General features: G+C 38.4%; 1 protein-coding gene across 9 annotated transcripts in view; it reads left to right on the forward strand.

Moving 5' to 3' along the window:
* Positions 1-24,332, forward strand: part of fbrsl1 (fibrosin-like 1) — a 1,050,756-nt gene that overhangs the window by 758,869 nt on the left and 267,555 nt on the right. For all 9 annotated transcript variants that reach the window (XM_060843388.1, XM_060843391.1, XM_060843389.1 and 6 more), the window contains one exon: positions 14,726-14,755. In XM_060843388.1, coding sequence (XP_060699371.1) covers positions 14,726-14,755 — 30 coding nt within the window. The remainder of the gene's footprint in view (positions 1-14,725; positions 14,756-24,332) is intronic.

Below are 24,332 nucleotides of genomic sequence, written 5' to 3' on the forward strand. Positions count from 1 at the left end.
TGCTATACCAACGTGGACTTTTTAACCTGGACCTATTAATAGAATTTCTAATTTCCTCCCATCACACGGTTAACCAGGAATCACCCATGATCTTTACATCTGCCATTGGATGTTGAAAATGTTACAAGTTGATAATCAGTTGGTTTGACTCTTATTATAAATTCACCTCCTTGGCTATCAAGTCCTGAAATGAATTTGGAGCTTCTGGCTCAGAGACATTAAGCCTCAAAGACCTCTTCAAGACAAACTAGAATAGTAAACAAAAGGTGGTAATGGATGAGGTAGAGTTGATGAAATGGAAAGGAGTTTAGTGAATGAGAAAGGGCGAGACAGGCAATCAGTGTAGAAGACTGAAATGGGAGAAATTTGTGTGGAACAGACATAACAAAACTTGTGGTTAAAAGAAAAATAAGACTTGAGAGGGGCAGACAAAGAGAGAGATCTGAAGTATTATTGTCACTGTCAGAAGAATGCTCATAAAGATTACATAGTGCTCAACTGAATGCTTGTCTTTAACAGGTTCCACTTCTGACATAGCTGTACAGATATAAGTACTGTTATTGGTGGCAACATTAAAATTATTCTCCTGATGGCTCATCAGGCCGAGTCAGTGTCTGAGATATGCAGGCACAATGGTTTGTTCCAATTTTACCTCAGGTGGCAATTTAATGACAAGTTAGCTTCAGGATCTTTGGGCTGTGTTGTTGTAATGCAGTTAGATTTCTTGCTCCTAATTTGCTATTAATTGCTACATATGTGGAACCCCAGATAAGAATAGGATTGAGGTTGTTAGATTTCTCACTAAGTACTCAGTGTGTTGGCTAACAAATGAAGAATAGCTAGTTCAGCAAAGTAGCAGAGGTAGACATACCCTTGAAGTCATGCTGTAGCAGAAATGACTGCCTTCAAGAATGAGGCAGTGGACACATTGGCATAAGAAAGCTTGCTTTAGAAGGTTTAATGATTATATTATGCCAATTGAGACAAAGAAATTGTTAACTGGCACTTTTGTTGGTTATTTTAAATAACTTGTGTATGGCTGACTGTTCAGACTGAAAAGCTGTGCTATTAAAAAAATAAGTTCTTTCTAAAGATAAAAATCGTGTTATTCTGTTCCCCCTCTCCTGTCACGTCACAGGAAATAGAAAGTAAAAAAAAACTGAAGGGATCTCAGAATTATAGGTATTGGGTTGAAGTTGCATTTTTCTGTTATGCTGATAGACATCCTGAAACAGGACAGTCTCACTTAGAAGTAATTGCCTTAAATCATCTTAACACGATAATAGCATTGATGATCTGGGTTCACAGTTTATTTTACAAGGTCAGTCAGCAGCAGAATTGCAAACAAATTTCGACTACAATTCATTAATGCCAACTTTGTTTGATTGTCCACATGTGTTCAACATTACAAGTCTGCAAATGTAAAAGAATAGGGCCTATTCATGGGAGCCATTAACGAAACTCCACAGGGTGTCTGCTGATGGTCAGCCCATCTGGGTTGGCACGCCATTCAGACGCGAGTAACCTTAAATGTTGCCTAGGAAGTGCTCTGGTTTGGTATCAGTGACCATCTGCTATTTGCTCTCTTGATGAATTCTTCTTTAATAAAAACTTGATATATTGGGCCTCAGCAGTAGTTAGCCCTGAGTTATGTATTCTGTATTTCCCTCTTTCTTTCTCTTTTCATGATGTTACCTACATTATTTATTTGGGTTTAGGCTATAAGCTGTGAGCATAGTCCCAAAGCTTTTATCTTGGAATCAAATAGGTTGTTTTATTCTCTCCTCCTTTGCAATTCTGATAGATCTGTTCTGTTCTCTCACAGGAGTTTCTTTCATGTTGTGCTGCAGACAATTAGTTGTCTTATGTCTTCTTTATATATTCATGAGAGCTTTAAAAACAAAGTTCGTCATGTGATACAAGGCTAAAGCTGAGTCCAAGCTTGGTATAAACTGCCCTGATGGTACAAATATTCATTTGGAAGCCAACAGATGACAGCTTTTTATGGTCACTTAATAAAATGTCCCTTAGCTGTTATGCATGGTAGGGGGTCCTTTCTGACTGATGTACTAGGGGACCGTAGGATGCATCATTGCCCCCTTAAAATTAATTCTGATGCCTTTGGCTATATTTGGTTGCCATAACTAATATACTCTTCTTGCTGTTTGCACACGCATATAAAGCATGAAAAAAAACCTCACCATCTACATCTGTAGTGCTGGTTAAACCCCCAGAGAGTAGAAAATAGTGTGCTGCCCTCAGGCTCAATCTGTTTCTTACATTGCTATCTCAGTATTGGCTGTCTGCTGGCCAGACCTTAGGGAAGCCATTGCATGTTTCATCAAACTGTCTAAGACCCAGTGAAGCTGAGACAACCCACTTATTTTAGCCTGGGGCAAGTTCAAGTCAACATTCTATTTCCTTCCATTCAAATGCCTTTGTGTTTGAAACGGGCAGGAAAGGAAATCACATTTTGCAAACTCCTTCCCCTGAATAGGTTACCATAAAAGCTGGCCTCAATCAGTGTGTTAAGACAAGTGGGACTTGAAAAGGACACAAGTGAAATCTCACCAATAGAACGGTCATTTTTTAAATGTACTTTGTGGAAGCCTAATATTTTGCACCTTTGTCCTCCATGTCCCATTAGCAAGGTGTTCTGTCAGCATATATGATGTGTAGGAGCACTCCTTGCCAGTGGCCGTTAAGTAGAATGTTTGGTAAATAACCCCACCCCTGCCCCACTCCTACTCTAGATGAGTCCATTCAGTAGGTTTTTAAGTCTGATCAGGTCACAGAAACACTGTGGTACTTTCTTGCAGTTGCTTCCTTCTGAAACAATCATGGGAAAGAAAACGTTGCCACAACATATAATTAAAACCTATTTTGCTAATATTTCTTAAAGAATTAAAAGGCACAACTAAGTGAATAATCCCATTCAAGCCTTTATGTAGACAGTCCTGCAATAAGCACAATGGTCTGTTTACAGTTTTGTGTTCGAACAGGTGTTAACAGTAGGAGGAAACTGCAGGTAATAGAGCCCTTTATCTTTCAACAAGCCCCAAAGCTGTCAACAGTTGCCATTCTTTAGACTACTTCAGCTTCTTATTTTGACATGAGCCTTTGTATAACTGACAAGGACTGTGTGGGAGGTAAGGTCCAGCTCTTCAGTGTTAGCATTCCTTTGGCAGTGCTAAAGCAGAAATTAGTCGTCTGACTTACACCAGTTTTGACAGTACCAGTTTTATTCACTCCTTTTTAATACCTCAAGAAATATTCTCAAGAGACTTTTGTGAACTCTTGGGGTCAGTTTGAAGTCTCTCCCATTACTTAATTATACATTTGGACTATTGCACAACAGAACTGCAGTTTTGATTTTCCTCCTTTTATTTCCTTGATTCTTCATGGCAAAGAAAAAAGATGGTTAACAATGTTTCTACAGAAGCTGTATTGTCCCATTATATTCTAGTTTTTAAACCTTTTTTTTATCTGACTGAATGTCTTTTATTACAGATGTCTCTATGTGTTCTCTGTTTGTCTATTATCTAAAGCTAACCACACAAGTTCCTGTTTCATTTATCAAGCCAAAAGAAGTTGTTGTTTTGATGTATTTTTATGAGCATGCCTTCAGAAACCAAAATGGAAACACCCCTGATGTATAATGGTCAGGTAGCATTACCCATGAAGCTATTCTTCTAAATAAAATCTTGTACACATCCTGAGGTGTGTAGGCGTGCATGTTTATTCAGAGCTGATGTTCTCAGATATTATATTACAGGTAGTTCTCCTGTATCGCTCTATTTGCGTTCCAGCGAAACCTCACTCAGTAGAAAATTGCTTAATAGAAATAACAAGGCCTATGGGGTTAGGGGCAGACCTCTAAAAGATCAAAAATCACCCAAATGTGTCTCACAATATAGTATAGCCTGAATGAAGACTAAAGTCATATTTATTAATGAAACACAAATAAATTTAACATAGTACACTTAAAAAATGTAAGAAAACTGCTGTCTGTACAGTATCTCACAGCTGCTCTGTCAGCAGCTGGCATCGGTGCATGCACAGTACAGCACAAAGACAGGACTTAAATTGCACATGCACAGAACGGTGTGGAAATTTCAACACAGACATTGGCGCATGCGCAGAACAAAACGCACAAACCAATTGAATTGAATTGAATTTATTGTCACGTGTACCGCGGCACAGTGAAAAGCTTTGTCCTGCGAATGATACAGGCAGATCACAGAGTTAAGTAGCATAGATAGCAAATAATAGGTAAACAGCGGCGAAAACAAAAACATAGGTCCAGACGAATGTTAAGAGTTTGAGTTCATCCATATTCTAACAACAGTAGGATGATTTTTAAAAACATGCTATTAAATTTAAAGAGTGTAGAACGATTGTAGGAAGTAGGAAACTTGGATCTGCACGCAGAAGCTCGCAAGGACTCGGCCCAATCCCTGCTGGAATTGCGCAATTGCAAACAGAAGTGAGAACTCTGGAAAATCCTATTCTCTAATTCTTCAGTGAAGTTATAGCCAAATTGTGCTGCTGAAATGCGTGTTATCCCAGAATGACCTGTAATGACATTTTGAGGCTTACAGAATTTCTGAACATGAACATGATAATTCTAATTCTTGAGTTGTGAACTTTGCTGCCAAAAAAATGAAAAGCAAATTGTACCTGAGTGAGATTTGTGTACTGAGATTGTATTTAGCCTGCTTTTTTTTATTATTTTGAAATAAATGTTTTGGAAGACAATTGCAGTGATTTATTCAATGGAATTGGTGGTCAGCAGCATTTTGCCTGATGCAGACTTCAAAATTTTGTAATGTCCAGGCACAAGGGTCGGGGGAAGGTCAGCTGTGTGACAAAATCAAATTATAACACTGACACATTCTGTTGCTCAGTTGCCTGGTTACACATTGGTACAGTTCAAGGAGGGAATTGAACCTTAGGTCAGCTGCATTTATTCTATAGCTGTACTGTTAACATAATGAAAATAATTGTAAACTGCTGTCTTAAGTTCACATTTGTCAGAATCTGATAATCATTTCACAGTGAATTTGGAAATGAAAACCTTAACAGGAGAGCATTGTGTGGTTCTGAACTTGGTTAAGCAGCCATAGTCTTCATTAAAATGTTTTTGCTATTGGTAAAGAAGACTCAATGTAACAACTAAAATTGCATTGACCTAGCACCATACATTTTAATGGTTTTAAATCAATATTTTGAAAAGAGGGGCAAGAGCGGAGTGGGAGTGGTGTTTTTGTTGAGGGATAACATTAAGGCTGTACTTAGAGAGGATATTCCCGTGAATGCATCTAAGGAAGTTATTTGGGTGGAACTAAGAAATACTAAAGTGCTGATCACCTGATTGGGATTGTACTATAGAACCCCCAATAATCAGTGGGAAATCGAGAATCAAATTTGGAAGGAGATCTCAGTTATCTGGCAGAATAATAGGATGGTTATGGTTAGAGGATTTTAACTTTCCAGACATAGACTGGGATTGCCATAGTGTTAAGGGTGTAGATAGAGAGGAATTTAAGTGAGCACAAGAAAGTTTGACAAGACAAATCAGGGCAGGACCTAAAGACTAAAAGGTAAGGTCCTGGGTAATGTTACTGAACAAAGAGAATTTGGAGTGCAGGTTCATTGTTCCTTGAAAATGGAGCAGTAGATAGGTAGGATAGTGAAGAAAGCATTTGATGTGCTTTCCTTTATTGGTCAGAGCATTGAGTATAGGAATTGGGACGTCACAATACAGCTGTAGGACATTGGTGAGGCCACTTTTAGAATATTGTGTACAATTCTGGTCTCACTGCTAGGGAAGGATGTTGGGAAACTTGAAATGGTTCAGAAAAGATTTACAAGGATGTTGCCAGAGTTGGGGGATTTGAGCTATAGGGAGAGGCTGAATAGGCTGGGGCTGTTTTCCCTGGAGCATCTGAGGTTATGGGGTGACGATTTAGAGGTTTATAAAATCATGTGGGGCATAGATAGGATAAATAGACAAGGTTTTTTCCCTGGGGTGGGGGAGTCTAGAACTAGAGGGCAGAGGTTTAGGGTGAGAGGGGGAAGATATAAAAGGGACCTATGCAGAGGATGGCGCATGTATGGAATGAGCTGCCAGAGGAAGTGGTGAAGGCTAATATAATTGCAACATTTAAAAGGCATCTGGATGGGAATTTGAATAGGAAGGGTTTGCAGGGATATGGGCCGGGTGTTGGCAGGTGGGACTAGATTGGGTTGGGATATCTGGTCGGCATGGACGAGTTGGACCAAAGGGTCTGTTTCCATGCTGTACATCTCTATTACTCTTTGACTGTATAAACTCCAGTGTTTTGCAGCATCCAAAAGATGCCTATTCCTGTTGGTAATGGGTGTCATGGCCAAACAACTGAACAAATAGTCATCAATTATGACATTGTCTACTTTTTCTGTGCTTTTCAGTTTTCAGTAAAATAGACTAGAACAATTAGACAAATGAACTTTGTCCTTTTTAAAATGTACTGGTCTTATTGTGCACATGGACAGGAAAAACAGGACAGGGGAATATATGATGAACATAGGATAGTGGAAAACACTGAGGACAAGAGGAACTTGATGTGCATGTAACCGGTCTCTAAGGTGTTAAAACAGGTGGATAAAATGGTTAAGAAGATAACTACACAGAGGCCAATATCCTGTCACCAAGTCACCTTCTATTTACCTGGGCTTTGGCCAGCCAGCCAGTTCAAAACCAGTCCCTCGACTGGTAAAAACAAGGACTGCAGATTCTGGAAACCAGATTCTAGATTAGAGTGATGGTGGAAAAGAACAGCAGTTCAGGCAGTATCCGAGGAGCAGGAAAATCGACGTTTTGGGCAAAAGCCCTGATTGAAGGACTTTTGCCTGAAATGTCAATTTTCCTGCTCCTCAGATGCTGCCTGAAATGCTGTGCTTTTCCAGCAACACTCTAATCTATGACATTGTTTATATCTGTTAGCCAGGGCTCTCTGGCCAGGGTTAACCCCAACCAAGAATCTCATAGACAATGAGATTCACCTGGTTCTGGTTCCAATCACTACACAGACTTTGGACACAGAAAGATCTAGTCCTGGGAAAACTAAAACAGCTGGTGGTGATGGGTGGGACGTCACAACCAGAATTGAAACCTTTTTGGACCCAGAGAGACCAGATCCTAGTGGAGGACGTATAATTATGGGGAGCATGAGTGATTGTCCTAAGCAGTGGTCACTGCCAGGATTATACATGGGTTTACAGAATGAAGATATCGGCAAGTAGTTACATCTGGTGGCTAAGATTGGATGCAGACATAGCCATGTTAGTCAGGAGTGCCCAGAGTGCAAACAAGGTCATAGATTTCCACCAGCAACTCCCCTACAATCATGGGAATGGCTGGCTAAAGCCTTGACTCGGTTACACGTCAACTATGCGGTTCCTTTCATGGGCTTAATATCCATAGTCAATATGGATGCTCACTTAACGTGGCTGAATGTGATAGAGTTCATTAGCCAAACACAGGGATAAAGATAGAAAAACTGTGTGCATCCTTTGCACTACACAGATTCCCAGAAATGTTAGTCACAAATAACCATCTATTATTTACCAGCAGGGAATTTGAGTATTTCCTCAAATGATATTCAATGTACAAAGATGGCTCCAAACCATCCATCGTCCAATGGTCTGGCAGAACGAGCAGTCCAAACTTTGAAATCAGGCTTCAATAGATACCAAATTGTTGTGGATCCTATTTGATTTTAGGACCACCATTCATGCAATTGTAGGGATAGCTCCACCAGAGTTGTTAAAAGGGAGAAGTCTCTGCACCAGGTTAAATCTGATGTTCCTGGACCTGAGGAGAGGAACGCTAACGCTGGATGTGAGACCGTGCTAAACAAGAGAGATACCTTACTTCAGTGGGCAAAGTTTGGTGTAGGAACCATGGGAATGGCCCTGCATGGGTAAGAGGCATGGTCAACATGAAATCAGGTCCAGTGGTATATAAAGTTCAGGTAGCTGCAACTATTCCTAAACCCGAGGTTTCTCTCTCTGTCAAATACTGAAGTACCTCGGAATCTGAGATGGATGTGGAGGATGCCACTGCCTCGATGCTTTTGCTGTCTGACAGCCCAGGCACAAAAAGTGAGCAACTGTGCATTTTTTGCCGTCCATATCAGAGACAGAGTTGGAGGAACCTGACTTGGTGCTAATACACCCCAGGAGGAGCTACAAAAAAAAGGAACTGGCCTTTGTCCTCTGATTCAGAGGGGGAGGGATGGAGTGATTGTTACAGGTCAGAATATGAGTTCTCTGATTGGAACTGTTAATCTGATCAATTCAGGGAACCGTGGATTATAGATGAGAACAGGAATGTCGGACATCTGTTCACTCTGAGAGCTAGCTCTGAGAGAGCTGGATCAGTGTTAGGAATTCTCCATGTGTAAATAAAGAGTGACTTGGTGATGGATACTGGCCTCTGTGAAGTTATTTCAGAAACTATTACCAAAAGAAGTATCAATTTTTGGTAATGTATTTATTTTGATATTGAGAGTTTTTACATGAATATAGTAATCCAAAAGTCCAGTCTTATTTCTCTTTTTCTAACTTCCACCCAATTCCTCATATTTTCTCCCCTTTATTTTGATCTAGTGCATTGATTCATTTTAATTTGTTTTCATAATCCTGATTGCAATGATGTTCATAAATTTCAGATGAGCACCTAATAATTGTGTGCAATATACCGTATGCTAGAAAAGGACAGAGGTTTACTTTCTTCATTATATTTGTTTACATAGGTATGTGTTTTATAAGATTACTGTAATTAAACTAATCTGGTCATATTTGTATCCTTCAAAGTGTTTGTGAAAAGTTATCTTCACAGTTTAGGAAAGCTTGTCTGCGTATGCTATGCATCTTTTTGTGACATCCAGTCATTTTCATACGATTGAAAAGGAATACTACTTAAAGTAAATTATTCCAATAACCTCACAAGAGCAGTGTGTTTGAAATGTGGAAACAATTTCGCAATGGAGAGGAGTCAGAGATGATCATATTGTTGCAGTACCTGATTCTGTGCTCTATTATTATACATAGCTTAACACCCAGTGAATTCAGGCAACATAGAAACTTATAGGCCATCAGCCCTTTTGGCTTCAACCACTTTCTAAGGCAGAGAATTCCACAGGTTCACCATTCTCTGAGTGAAGACATTTCTCCTCATCTCAGTCCTAAATGGCCTCCTTGATATCCTTAAACTGTGACTCATGGTCCTGGACTCACTGATATTGGGAACATCCTCCCTATATTTATCCAGTCTTGTCCTATTAGAATCTAAGAGATCCCATATCATTCTTCTAAACTCCATTCGACATGGTCCCAACCAGTTGTCTGAATGTTACTTCCTTTAGATGTTCGCTGAAGTTGCATTCCCTTTGCTTCATCCCCTTTTTGAGAGTTTTGATTGTTTGACAATTGTAGCCCTCTTGAATGTGAAACCACGACTGTAAGTAGGTAATATTTATTTGAAGTGATGGAATAATATAGTGAATCATCGCTAAAAAAAATCACTTTTCTCAATTATTCATTCTTTAGCAACTAAAATCAAGTTATGTTTGGATTTTTGTTGGTAGATTAGATTACTTAGTGTGGAAACAGGCCCTTCGGCCTAATAAGGCCATACCAACCCTCCGAAGAGCAACCCACCCAGACCCATTTCCCTATATTTACTCCTTCAGGCAGTACAGGCAATTTAGCATGGCCAATTAACCTAACCTGCACATCTTTGGACTGTGGGTGGAAACCGGAGCACTCGGAGGAAACCCACGCAGACCTGGGGAGAATGTGCAAACTCCACACAGACAGTTGCCTGAGGCGGGAATTGAACCCAGGTCACTTGCGCTGTGAGGCAGCAGTGCTAACCACTGTGCCACCGTGCCACCCACTTCCCAGGAATTGAATAAACTATACATATACAGCTTGCAGAGAACGACTGGATAAAAGGCTTTGACAAAGGGTCAGTTAGACTCGAAACGTCAGCTCTTTTCTCTTCTTACAGATGCTGCCAGACCTGCTGAGATTTTCCAGCATTTTCTCTTTTGGTTGCAGAGAACTACTGTGTTTTCTCCAATATTCCCCCTTGGTTGTGAAAGGGAATCCCACACTGAAGCTCCTGATGTACCTCCTGCTGATCCCAAGTGGAATACATTATCACAATAGCTATACAGAACACCTGAGGATTGAAACATGTTTTATTATAACAAATTGCATAAAACATGTTTAGAGTTTAAGCATTATTGGTTGCGCAAACATTTTAAGCTCGAGGAAAAGCTAGCTAAGACATTACGATGAAAACAAAATTCTGAAATTTGAAGCTCATTTGGACAATGGATATCATTTCAAGCAGAGAAAAAGTAAATGTTTTTAATTCTGAATGTTTCTGTAATCCAGTTTATACTCTTCATCTTCAGTATATGCAAAATATAATGTTTTAGCTGCTGATATTTTCTCAACTGTGTATAGAAGATTAAGGGTTGACCTAATTGAGGTTTTGGAAATGATCTAAAGGCATTGATGAAGTAGGTAGAAAAAAACCCATTTTCACTGATGATAGATCCAGAACAAAGAAGCACAATCTTGAACTTGGAAATAGGCCTTTCAATTATGATGTCAGAAAGCACCCACTCACTGGATAATGGTAACCTGAAACCCTCTCCCCAAAATGCTTTTGAGGCTGTAGATCCAGTGAAGAGATCAGTGATCAACCATAATCTAACTGAATGGACAAACAAGTTTGAAGTGCTGGACAACTTCTTTTTCTGCATAAATGTGCCTGCAGGTCAATCTGTACTGAAAATTACATTCAAACTCTGAACAATCAGATGTAAAATCAGAGATGTCAGCCAACAGTTAGCCAAGTGCAACCATTTTCATTTCCAGGATGTATAGCACTGTGAAAATGAAATGCAAATAACTATTTCTTAAAATAAAATAACTTCTATTTGTATGCTTTTCTTTACCTATGATCAAACCTTCTGCAGTTCAGTTTAAATTTACTTACTAATTCTCCATTCACCTTGATGAGAATAATTTAACACTACAGAGCTCATGCAGCATGTATGTTGGGATTTGCCAACTGTATTTCTGAGCCATGAGTTGATTTTCAGTAACATTTAGCAGAATGGGACAGGCTGCTCTCCCAGCAGGCTGTACTTGTGGACATTACCATTCCATGCAGGGGTTAAATTATTATCTACGTAGAGGTCTATCCATGCTGTTAGGAGGAGAAAGTGAGGACTACAGATGCTGGAGATCAGAGCTGAAAATGTGTTGCTGGAAAAGTGCAGCAGGTCAGGCAGCATCCAAGGAGCAGGAGAATCGACGTTTCGGGCATGAGCCCTTCTTCAGGAATCTTCTTCAGGAATTCCTGAAGAAGGGCTCATGCCCGAAACGTCTATCCATGCTGTTAAAATGCTTTAGTACTGTGAACCACCAAGTGCTAATTTTGGGTGTTGAGATGATACCCAAGGGTATATTTACGTTGCTGTGCAGGAAATTTAAAAGTTAAACATTTTCTGTGTGCTTGTTCAAGTTTTAGTTCTTGGTTGGAGGAGAAATACAAAGAAGGAATACGCACAGATATATTTGTGAACCTAAAGTATTCCTTTAAGGAAATTCTGCGAAAATAAACATTGGATTTTGAGGAATATTTCACTAGTTGCAAGTATGCCTTTTTCTATTTATGATGAAAAGAATAACTTGATGTCCTTACATTGTATAGTTATGCTGCACTATAGACATCAAATGTGACTGGAAATGTGAGCTCTGACTTTGTAAACTATCCCTATTTTGAGATTAAGTTATTTTCACGTGTTATGGACAAGACCAAACCCCTTTTTAAATACATCAGGGAGATAGCCTAGCCCCTAACTGATATAGTTTTTGCAGGCAGGTATAAAGTGCTGTGTTCCAGATTTAATTTGATTGGTTACACTAATTCGGCTTTAAGCAAAATACCATATATTCTTATCCTACAGTTAAAATACAAACAAAATAAGCAAGTGTTGGTCAAATTTTAACTCTGTTGTAAAATTTAACAGAATAATGTTATTCTTTAACTATTCCAAAATAGTAATATCCCATGAATGCATACTTGGCAAAAGCAAATTCAGTCAAATAGATTGACTATATTGCAATGTTTTCCCAAAACCAAGAGGAGAGAACACCAAGAGAATAGTCTGGTAAAGAGAAAGCGGGTAAAAAGTGAGGTCTGCAGATGCTGGAGATCACAGTTAAAAATGTGTTGCTGGTTAAAGCACAGCAGGTTAGGCAGCATCCAAGGAATAGGAAATTCGACGTTTCGGGCATAAGCCCTTCATCAGGAACCTGATGAAGGGCTTATGCCCAAAACGTCGAATTTCCTATTCCTTGGATGCTGCCTAACCTGCTGTGCTTTAACCAGCAACACATTTTCAGCTGGTAGAGAGAAAGCTCCAGCTTTTTGCTATATCCAAGAGAGATGTATAATTTTCACAACCAACTTTAAAATCCCAACAATTACTGAAAGCTAAATTAAAATCTTGGTACTGGAGGAGCCGGACTCTACCTAATCATGCTGTTTCTATTGTTCCAACTTCTCAAACAAAATCCAAAGGCCTCACAAACTGTGTACTTCACAGTTCAGTACCTATGTCTCAATCTCTCGTCACTTTAAAAAAAGGCAAAATATACCTCTTGAAGTTATACTATTGTAACGCAAGTAATAACTTACACATCTACCAGTCCAACCTAGGTGTGATTTGGCTGCAAGCCAAAAGCCTTGGGAGAAAGTGAAAACTGCAGGTGCAGGTGATCAGAGTTGAAGAGTGTGATGCTGGAAAAGCACAACTGGTCAGGTAGCATCCAAGGAGTAGGAGAGTCGACATTTTGAGCATAAACTCTTCATCAGGGATTCTTGCTCCTCGGATGTTGCCTGACTGACTGTACTTGTCCAACACCACATACTTCGACCCCAAAAACGTTGGGGTCAAATAGCATTTTAAGGTAGTAACTGACACAAAGTACCTTAGTTGAACTAACACAAATTAATCATCAAAAGACAGTCGATAAGCTATGTTTGAGGTGATAGAGATTTGTTACAGTTCCTTATTTTTGTGTAAATTTGATGCACAAATTTTTGTTTTGATAATCTATTCTGGAACTTTCTTGGGAAATGCCAGTCCTCCTACATATCAGACATCGTGATGTAATTTCACTATTATTGGAGTGCTGTGTATTTGGCTTGATTCCTAAAAACCCGACTTCATGATCAAATTACAGATAACTGTGCAGTCTACTAGGTGACAGAATAGCTCATGTCTGAAGAGATACTTAGTTTTTCTCCTTTTTTGATTTTTGAGGTTAAAACTTCTATTTTGTTTTAAAGAGTTTGCTTTAGTTAGGTTGTGCATCATTTTGTTAAACCAATTTCAGTTGAAATTGATCAGAACACAAAGGTTTTCTGGTTACTTTACTCAGTGAGTGAACATGACATGTAAATGTAGTGGTGGATGTAGGTTTGCTCACTGAGCTGAAAGGTTCGTTTTCAGACATTTTGTCGCCATACTAGGTAACATCATCAGTGAGCCTCTGGATGAAGTACTGGTGGCATGACCCACTTTCTATGTGTGTTTAGGTGTCCTTGGGTTAGTGACGCTATTCCCTGTGGTGATGTTATTTCCTGTTCGTTTTCTCAGGAAGTGGTAAAGGGGATCCAAGTCAATGTGTTTGTTGATAGAGTTCCAGTTGGAATGCCATGCTTCTAGGAATTCTTATGTGTGCCTCTGTTTGGCTTGTCCTAGGGTGGGTGTGTTGTCCCAGTCGAAGTGGTGTCCCTCCTCAGCTACTATGTAAGGAGACAAGTGAGAGTGGGTCATGTCTTTTTGTGGCTAGTTGATTCCATTTACCACCAACTGAGAAAAAGAACTGGAAATGACATCACCACAGGAAATGATATCACCAACCCAAGGAAACCTAAACACATAAATAGCGGGCCATGCCACTAGTGTACTTCCGTCATTGATGATATTACCTAGTATGGTGATGAAACATCTGAAAACGAACCTTCCCGCTCAGCGAGCAGAACCTCAACCTGAGCTACAAATCTTCGCAAAACTCGCCAATGTATATGTAGTTCTCACACTTTATTCCAAATGTATATTAAATTAACTGGTTTCAATTGGAGCAGTGGTGAAGGTGGAACATAATTTGCTTAGGGTCTCCTTTTCTGGGAAGGTAATCATCGGTATTAGGCTTGTTAGATTATGACAGTACTACAGTTGAATACTTTGCAAGCAAATATGCTTGTAGCTTTTAAAAAAAACTGCAGATGCTGGAAGTCTAAATCAGAAACAAAAATTGTTGGAGAAATTCAGCAGGTCTGGTAACATCTATGGAAAGAAAGCAGAGTTAACATTTCATTGGTATCTTGGTAGTGTAAGGTAAGTGCATGGAAGAAGATCCCACAATATAAAATAATTACAAGCTAGGAAATGTAATTGAGCATGCTTTATTCCTCTAACTTTGTTTCAGAACCCAATTTGCAATTTTTGTAAAGTAACACTTTCAAATCTATAAACCAATGAATTAATTGTTATACTGCATCAGATGTGTCCATACTTTAGGTACAGTTTTGAAATATGCTTTTAGATTTAGAACTAACTAATCATTTTTCTTTTTCTAACAGTGTGATAGTGAGAGTGACATTGATGATAAGGTAAGACCTTCTTCCTTTTTGATAAGTAGTTAGGGTTTTTTGTAAATTTAGTAATGCAACAGGCTTTGTTAATGGCACATAACTTTCAGCATAATGTTTGAAAATAACTATGATTTACATTGTGAGAAGGAATTCCTGATATATATGGATAAAGTGGCCTTGTTTTAGGATCGTTATAAGCTAGTTGAAAGGTCGACTGCAGTACTGTGAGTGGGCTGAGTAAGATAGCATAAATGTGTTGAAAACAAAGGCACCTTATAGTATGGTAACTGGAAACCTAAATCAAAAACAGTTTTAGCATTTATATAAGCCATGCTATTAAAATTGATTTATTAACAAACCTTGTGTTGCATTCTGTCAACTTATGCCTTTAGAAAATTAGGAATGTTTTCATTTGACAAAGCCATCACTTGAAAAATTCCCTTTGAAATGTTTTTATTGGAAACAATGGATTAAAAAGAAAGGGTGACCAGCATTATTTTGTGACAGAATTTTTGGAACAGGATGCATTCAGATAAAAGGAATTAAGCATTCAGATAAAAGGAATTGGCACAGCTTGTACCAATTTCATTTGAGAATATTGTACAAATATGAAACACCTTTGAAATCTTGTTATGCATTTTGTTAGGTCCCATATTACAGTATGCTTGCGTGAAAGAATCTCATTTCGTTTTTTCCATCCCATGAATTGCTGTTTTCCATACAAAAGCAACAGTTTCAATTATCCCTGGTTTTGAGGCACTGTATCCTCTGCTTGTTGATGTTTTCACTTTAGAGAAACAGCTATTTTGCATAGTCAGGTAGTAAGAGAGTTTCAGGTGCAACATGACTTTTGTCTACAAAAGCATTAAGCGAAAAGCCGAGTGCAGATGGAATTTAATTAGCATAGCACGATTCAGCTTGAAGGGTGTTGAGTACTTTAATAGTCTTACACAGCTGCAAGCCTCAATGATTGGAGTTCTTTACTGCTGTGAGATTCCACTTTGTTCTGTAATAAAAACTGCAAAAAAATTATATTTTATGTGTCTGCCTTGACATCTTTGATCTTGAGTTGATATCACTTTAGGAGGTCCTAAAAACTATGCTGTTATAAATATCTCCACATAACATTTCTAACATTAACCAAATTCCTGGTGCTTCCAATAAGTGAAAGCCAACATTGCTTACATTTGTTTTACCAACTTGTGAACCTTTTCTGAATATTCATTTTAAAACATGAAAGATGTTTCAAAAAAATCTCAATTTTTAAGGATAGTGCTGTCAAGTTCAGAAACCTGAAAGTTTGCAATGACCAAACTGATGAGGCAAAGAAAAATCAATGTGCTGTTCTTAATTATAATCCTTGCTGAATGCTTCTTAGATTTGAAGTTAAATTAGTTTCATGTGCATCAATTGTTAATTTGTGAAACAAAAGACGAGGTGTTGAGTTTTTCCTACACAGAGAAAACAAAATTCATCATATTAAGCCATTCTCAGTATTTCACAAAACTAGTGTGACCTATAATGGTGAAGGTGTAAAGATAGAAGATTTTTAATGGAGCAGTACACCTGCATTCCAAGGCCACACACATGACCAATGTTTGATGGTTTACAGTGACATATTTTGATAATGCCACTTCTGCCTTCAAATAAATGCCACTGTCAGAGGCAGACATAAATCTGTCTGTCAGCCAGCTTCCTACTTTTGTATAGTTGGCTTTGTTAAGATTGCCTTAATGATGGACCTTTTCTATCATAAGGAACACCACTGGCATTTACAAAATAATTATGAAAGCTAATTTTGAAACAACTACATCTCGGTGGAAAGGACAAACCAGGGAACTATAGACCAGTGAGCCTGACGTCAGTGGTGGGCAAGTTGTTGGAGGGAATCCTGAGGGACAGGATGTACGTGTATTGGAAAGGCAAGGACCGATTAGGGATAGTCAACGTGGCTTTGCATGTTGGAAATCATGTCTCACAAACTTGAATGAGTTTTTAGAAGAAGTAACAAAGAAGATTGATGAGGGCAGAGCGGTAGATGTGATCTATATGGACTTAACTAAGGTCGACAAGGTTCCCCATGGGAGACTGGTTAGCAAGGTTAGATCTCACAGAATACAGGAAGAACTAGCCATTTGGATACAGAACTGGCTCAAAGATAGAATTCAGAGTGTGGTGATGGAGGGTTGTTTTTCAGATTGGAGGCCTGTGACCAGCAGAGTGCCACAAGGATCAGGGATGGGTCCACTACTTTTCATCCTTTATATAAATGATTTGGATGTGAGCATAAGAGGTAAAGTTAGTAAGTTTGTAGATGACACCAAAATTGGATGTAGTGGACAGCGAAGAAGGTTACCTCATTTTACAACAGGATCTTGATCAGATGGGCCAATGGACTGAAAAGTGGCAGATGGAGTTTAATTTAGATAAATGTGAGGTGCTGCATTTTGGGAAAGCAAATCTTAACAGGACTTGTACACTTAATGGTAAGGTCCTAGGGAGTGTTGCTGAACAAAGAGACCTTGGAGTGCAAGTTCATAGCTCCTTGAAAGTGGAATTGCAAGTAGATAGGATAGTGAAGAAGGCATTTTGTATGCTTTCCTTTATTGGTCAGAGTATTGAGTACAGGAGTTGGGAGGTCATGTTGCGCTGTGTAGGGCATTGGTTAGGCCAGTTTTGAAACATTGCGTGCAATTCTGGTGACCTTCCTATCAGAAAGATGTTGCGAAACCTGAGAGGATTCAGTAAAGATTTACAAGGATGTTGCTGGGGTAGGAGGATTTGAGCTATAGGGAGAGGTTGAATAGGCTTGGGCTGTTTTCCCTGGAGTGTCGGAGGCTGAGGGGTGAACTGATAGAGGTTTATAAAATCATGAGGGGCATGGATAGGATAAATAGAGGAAGTCTTTTCCCTGGGATGGATGAGTCCAGAACTAGAGGGCATAGGTTGGTTGAGAGGGGAAAGATATAAAAGAGACCCAAGGGGCAATGTTTTCATGCAGAGGGTGGTACGTGTATGGAATGAGCTGCCAGAGGAAGTTGTGGAGACTAGTACAATTGCAACATTTAAAAGGCATCTGGATGGGTATATGAATAGGAAAGGTTTGGACGGGTATGGGCCAGGTACTGGCAGGTGCGACTAGATTGGGTTGGGATATTTGGTCGGCATGGACAAGTTGGACTGAAGGGTCTGTTTTCGTGCTGTACGTCTCTATGGCTCTAGGACTACACAGTTTGTTTATTCTAAAATGTTTCTTTCACAAAAACAGAGGCGTATCTGCTATTAGAACGTAGGAGCAGTTGTTGAAGTATGGCCTCAGGAATTTGTTCACATAGTGGAATAGGCCATAGTAAAACTCAGTGAATGACCATAGTCCTGTTTTCAAAAGGTCACTGTGAAATAGTTTTGTTGACACGCGTTTGATTTGAATGCTTGCTTTATATTGTATGAGGCCTGTCATTCTGTTATCGTTCTTTCTTGAATGTTGTCTTAAAGTGTTGAAGTAAGGACTATTTGTATGATTCTATTTCAGCATTGCGTATTCCTGCTGTTGTCATGGCCAATTTTATATTTTCTATCCTGCTAGCTCTCTTCAGACTTCCTCACGGCCATTGGCTGTTTATTGCAGCACGTTTGTTTTATCCAAGTTCTCTCCTAACATCCAAAGTACTAGAATTGCTTTTCTTTATCAAATGGACCTCATTTTCACAATTCTAAACCATTCAATTATCTATGGATTATTTCAACAATATAGCTGATGATCTTTCTGTATCTCCGATCATGAAGAGAGAGTATTAGTCTACCCATCTTTTTTATTTGTCTCTGCTTTCCATCCTTAAATAATGTCTGTACTGTAATTTTTTAAGTATTCTAAGAATGTGGATACACTGGCAAGGCTTCATTTATTGACTTGTCCTTGTTTCCCTGAAGCCATTAAGAGTAAATCAAGCTGTGTGAGACTGGTGTAGATCTGACATGGTAGGTGTGGCAGGCTTATTTCTCAAAGGACGCTAGTGATTCATTTAACAATAACTTGGAAATTCTGCAGTTATTTTATCTGACTGACTCATAAATTAACAGATTCGCTAGATTTGATTACCCAACTTGAGGTCTAAATGTTTTATTTTGTGTTTATCAGAGCCCAACTCCAATACCATACAGGGTGTCATACCTGTACTAGCCATCTCCTTGTCTTCAATATACTTAAGTCTTCCAAATCATTTTGAAGCTATGGTCAGTCACCATCAGCTCTCCTAGCCTAATAGAAACCAAACATTATGTGTATACCCCAACCTCAGAAGTATCGGATCTACTATATCTATCTGTGACTTTTTTTTTCATTTTCCACAAACTATTCTCAAGCCTATCTAAGTAACATTGTCAATTATTGCCAGAGGAAGATACATGCTAAAGATTCATTCCCTTTAAAAAAAAATTGACTTGACACGACACAAACTTGGATAATTTGCAATGAAGACGACAGGACATTCTTAGCTATTCACTTTACATACGAACACTTGAAACAGGTAGACCGCTTAGTCTGCTAATTATTCCTGATCAGCTTCTGTTTTAAATTCTACATTCCTATCTATTCTCAGTAACCTCTGATTTTCTCTGCCTTAGCAGAAAAAATTTATTTCTGCCCCAAAATATTCAATGAAACTATGTCCACTACATTCCGAGGCAGAGTTCCAAAATCTCACAACTCTTAGAGAAGAAAAAAGTCCCCTCACCTCTGTTGTACAAAGGTGACCCTTAATTTTGAACACTGTCCCCCAAGCACTGACACACAAGAGGAAACTTTTTCCACATACACTTTGTCAAGACCAATCATGATCTAGTATACTTCATTAAAATCATCCCCACCCTCTTTTAACCTCCAGTATGAACAAGCTCAGCCTATGTGACCTCTCCTCATAAGACCTCCCATTTGTTACAGTAGTGCCTATTCTGGACCACCTCCAACAAATTTATATCCTACTTTAAATCAGGAATTGCATGCTATTTTAGAGATGTGGTCTCACCAGTGTCATTTTTTTTCTGCATATTAACTTCATGTGATCATGCACCAGATGACCTAAATTCTTCTGTACCTCTGAAGTCCACAGTTGTTCTCCATTAAAATAATATTTTACTTTGTCATTCTTCCTGCCAAAATGAACAAATTCACCATTTTCCCACTTCATACTCCATCTGTCAATTTTTTGCCCACTCACTCAATCTACCTGTGTCCTTCTGAAAACTTTGATTTGGACTTCACAACATACTTTTCCACCATTTTTGAGTCGTCTGCAAATTTAGCTGCCATGCCTTTACTCTCTCATCTAAGTTATTGATGTAAATTGTGAAAAGTGGAGGCCCTCGCAAGGACCCCTTCAGGACTCCACTTGTTTCATCCTGTCAATTAGACAAAGGCCATGCATGCATTCTCTGTTTTCTGCCAGCCAACCAATCTTCTATCCATTCTGATATGTTAGCACCAACGCCATGAGCTTTTATAAAAGTGAGGAAGTTTGTCAGAGTCATACAGGACATTGGTGAGACTATATCTGGAGTAGAGCGTACAGCTTTGGTGGCCTTACTTTAAAAAGAGGCATCATAAACAGTTCAGAGAAGGTTAGTTAGTTGATTCCCATGATAAAGGGGTTACATTATGAAGAAAATTGGACAGGTTATGCCTTTATTCATTGCAATTTCGAAAAATGAGAGGCGACCTTATTGAAACATAAAATATCCTCGAAAGAATGGATACTGAAAGAGCATTTTCTCTTAAGAGATTTTAAACTAGAGGACACAGTTTAAAATTAGGTGGTCTCCCATTTAAAACAGAGATGAGAAGAACTTTTTTTTCAGGGGGTTATTAGTCTCTGAAATTTTCTTCCACAGAGACCAGTGGAAGCATTGTTTCTGTATATTTTTAATACAGAGATAGATTAATTCTTGACTAGTGAGGCAATGAAAGATACAGAGACAAAGCAGGAATGAGGAGTTGAGACCATGATCATGCATCCATGGTTTTATCAAATGATAGAGCAAGCTCAACAGACTGATTGGCTCACTTCTTCGGTGAGATGGTAACATTGTATTGTCGCTGGGCTAGAAGTCCAAAGGCCCAGGCTCTTGTTTTTGGTGTCATTAATGATCATGAAACCATTGTCAATTGTGGCAAAAACCCATCTGGCTTACTCATGTCACTTTAGGGAAGAAAACCTGTCCTTACCTGGCCTGTCCAAACCCAGAGTGAGCTAATCAGCTTCACTGCCCTCTCAAATCGCTTAACAGCCCACTGAGTTCAAAGGGAATCAGTTATAGGCGACAACTGCTGGCTTTGCCAGTGTTGCCCACAGCCCATGACCGAATAAGGAAAAATAAACTCCTCCTGTTAGTTCATTTGTTTATTATAGATTCCTGTGGCATGTTCCAAGTCACTACACATTAGTTGTTTATCATCATCATCACCTATTCCCTACTACTAAATCTTTCTCAATTCACTTGTTTAGTTTGCCACTCAAATCCATACATCTTCAAAAATTGCAAATGTGGCACCTTTTAAAAGTCCAATTATATTCAGTGAGAATATCCTGAAGGCTGTTTCAGTTGATTTGAAATAATTCAATATATTTTCAAGACACAACCTATGATTTCTAAAACCAAGTACTGGAGGCAAATATCAACAATGCCCTGCAAGATTTCCATAAACTGCAATGAATCAATAGTTTCAAATTTCCTACAAATTTGGTAACTGGGTAAACTTTTGTAAGTATTTCAGCTTCTCATACAGCTTTTAATACAATCTGTAAATCCGATGGTCCAGTGCTGCAGTTCACATACGTCTCCTTTAAGTATCCAGTGGTATCTGCATCTGATACACATATAATGGTTTCAGGTTTTTTTCCATAGGCTTACATTTATTGCTAATTCCTGAGCAAAACATAGGCAAAATATTTTTCCTGTGTGATTTAATTTGGCGATCCAACTAAGACCTTTACTTCTGTGGAAGGCAAATTTGAGTGACAGGCAGATCTGAGATTTTGTACCTTCAGTTCTCTGAGAAATCCACTCTCTATCAACTGACAACTATGTCACCCCCAGTGTATTTAGTGTTTTCTCATAAGGGTGGGATTAATAATGGTACTGTTGGCAGGTGAGTATGTCAGTATAACATCCTTTCATGCACGATTGACATCAAGTAGATTAGATTTGCCTCTGGGTTGTACTGGTGAAAATTCAATATGACCAACATTGATTGGCTTTCAATGTACGTTGTTTGAAGTCAGCTGTAGAAAAAGCTATGTGATGTTCATCGTTTAGTGTTGTTTTTCATTTTACAGACTGGATGGCAAATCATTTGTATGTAACTTCTAATATTCATATTTATTTCAAAATAAGCGCAAAACAATGGAATTTGGATCACTGGAAGGATTGAATTGGTGGATAACAGCAATGTTTAGAACAGTATTTGTCAAAAGAATAAAGACAAAAATGTTAGGTCTATAAAAATCTGTGGAGAGAGAAACGGTGAAGCTTTTAATTCTATGACCTTTCATCAGAGGTATTTTGTTTTTGAATTTATTGAATTTTATATATTATTTTTATGTATTAGAACCGTGTTAAGATGACAGGCCTGATCCCTTGCTTTGCTATGATCCTCCACTATGCACAATATTTTAAATTTAAAAGAGGTAATAATTATATATATATCCAGTATCATTAAAAAATCCTTAAATTACTTAGGTTAACAAGTCAGGTACATTAAGTTAACAACTAAATAATGTTATTGACTAGACTAACCCCAGCTTCCAATATAGTCTAGACCCTAACTTTTTCTTATTTAAAGGATGGTGTAAGGAGCCATTTTTCAGGTGTAACTCAATTGGTTACACTACTTGGCTTTAAGCAAAACACACTTTATTTTTACTGTACAGTTAAAATACAAACAAAAGAAAGAAGAATTGGTCTAACTTTAACTCTTTTGGAAAACTTAACACATTAATAGATTATTACTAAAATATACTACTCAACAGCAATTGTTCCAATGTAGTAGTATCCCACAAACACACCCTTGCCTTGGGAAAGGCAAATTCAGTAAAATAGATTGTCTCACATGCAATGCTTTCCCAGACTTGGAGGAAAGAACACTCAAAGAAAAGTCTGGTAGAAGGAGAGAGATAACTCCAGCTTTTTGCTGTGGCCGTGAGAGATCTTTGTTTCCACAGCGAACTTCAAAATCCCAACAGCTATTGAAAGCTAAATTAAAACCCTGGTTCTGTAGGAGCCTGACTCCACCCATTCATGCTGTTTCCATTGTTCCAACTATTTTTAAAAAAAACCTAAGGCCTCACGAGCAGTTTACTTTATTGGCTTGGAACAGACCACTCACTACCACTGTCTCAACCTCTCCTCTTTTTAAAAAAAACAACAAAATGCTCCTCTTAAAGCCATAGTGTCATCACAATAATTAGTTTTATTGCACAGAACATTGTCAAACAAAATAAATTATTAACAGAAGTATTAATATATACAAATAGGCCCAATTGCCCTTCTTGAAAATAACATGCACAAACACCTCCCTGCAAGCCTTGAAAACAGAACATAAAACTTTGCATAGTATTGTCTTAAAAGAACTTTGGCCAATTAACAGAAAAAGTAATTCTTCACAAATTGTCCAAATGCTGGTCTGCAACGATAGTCACTTTCCTTATGTTACTCGTTTTAGAGTTTCTGTCTTGATCAGTTCGAGTTGGTTAACTTTTCTTTTTCTGTAGACAATGGTGCAGATCCAAACTTCTCTTTTAAGAATTCTCCAACTGTGGCATTGAGAACTTCCAGTGGGTTTATAACTCTTAGATTTGATGGGAGAGGTTTTGATGAGAAAGAAAAGAGAGCTTTGTGGCAGGTTCTCTCTGTTTGCTGTGTTCAAAACCAACACATTTTATAGCCACAAACTGGGTAATTTGGGGGGATCTTTCAAAGTACTATAGACTTGATTCCATTTCAGTGGCATGTTATTTTTGTAAATGCAACATTTATTGCTGCTGTTGCCATTGACTTGAAAAGTATTCTTCTGAAAAAGCTCTCACATGTCTAGCCAATGATATTATAAATTAATATTTCAAATAACACCCCTTTATAACATCTGTCAAAGGATAGTTAATGATAATCAAACTTATTAACAAAATTATCAATCCAAGTCAACAAAAGCAGTTAGAATGAGTTTGAAGCAGAATTTAGGAGCTGATACACGAGAAAAATTTGAAAAGAGATCAGGTAGGGCTGATTTGGTGTTAAGTGTGTAAACTAATTGAGCCACTACATCTCACAGTAAAGGTTTTATTGTTATACTAGTTGAGGGATGAAACTGTGACCAGCATGTTAGGTACATATATCAGGAGTAGGAAGCAAACAACATAGCATGAGACAGTCAGATCGAGGGCAGCAGAACAGAATGGTTAACGGGCTCATGCTTGTGTTCTTGGTCTCCTGCATGTGCTTCACTGGAAAGTAACTTGGAATTAAGGATATTGAAATGAAAGATTCCTAAAGGAACTGGGGAAGAATGTGTATTGATTTTACATGGGGCCAGACATTTAAAAAA

This window comes from Hemiscyllium ocellatum, chromosome 24 (assembly GCF_020745735.1).
Source record: "Hemiscyllium ocellatum isolate sHemOce1 chromosome 24, sHemOce1.pat.X.cur, whole genome shotgun sequence".
Classification (NCBI taxonomy): Eukaryota; Metazoa; Chordata; class Chondrichthyes; order Orectolobiformes; family Hemiscylliidae; genus Hemiscyllium; species Hemiscyllium ocellatum.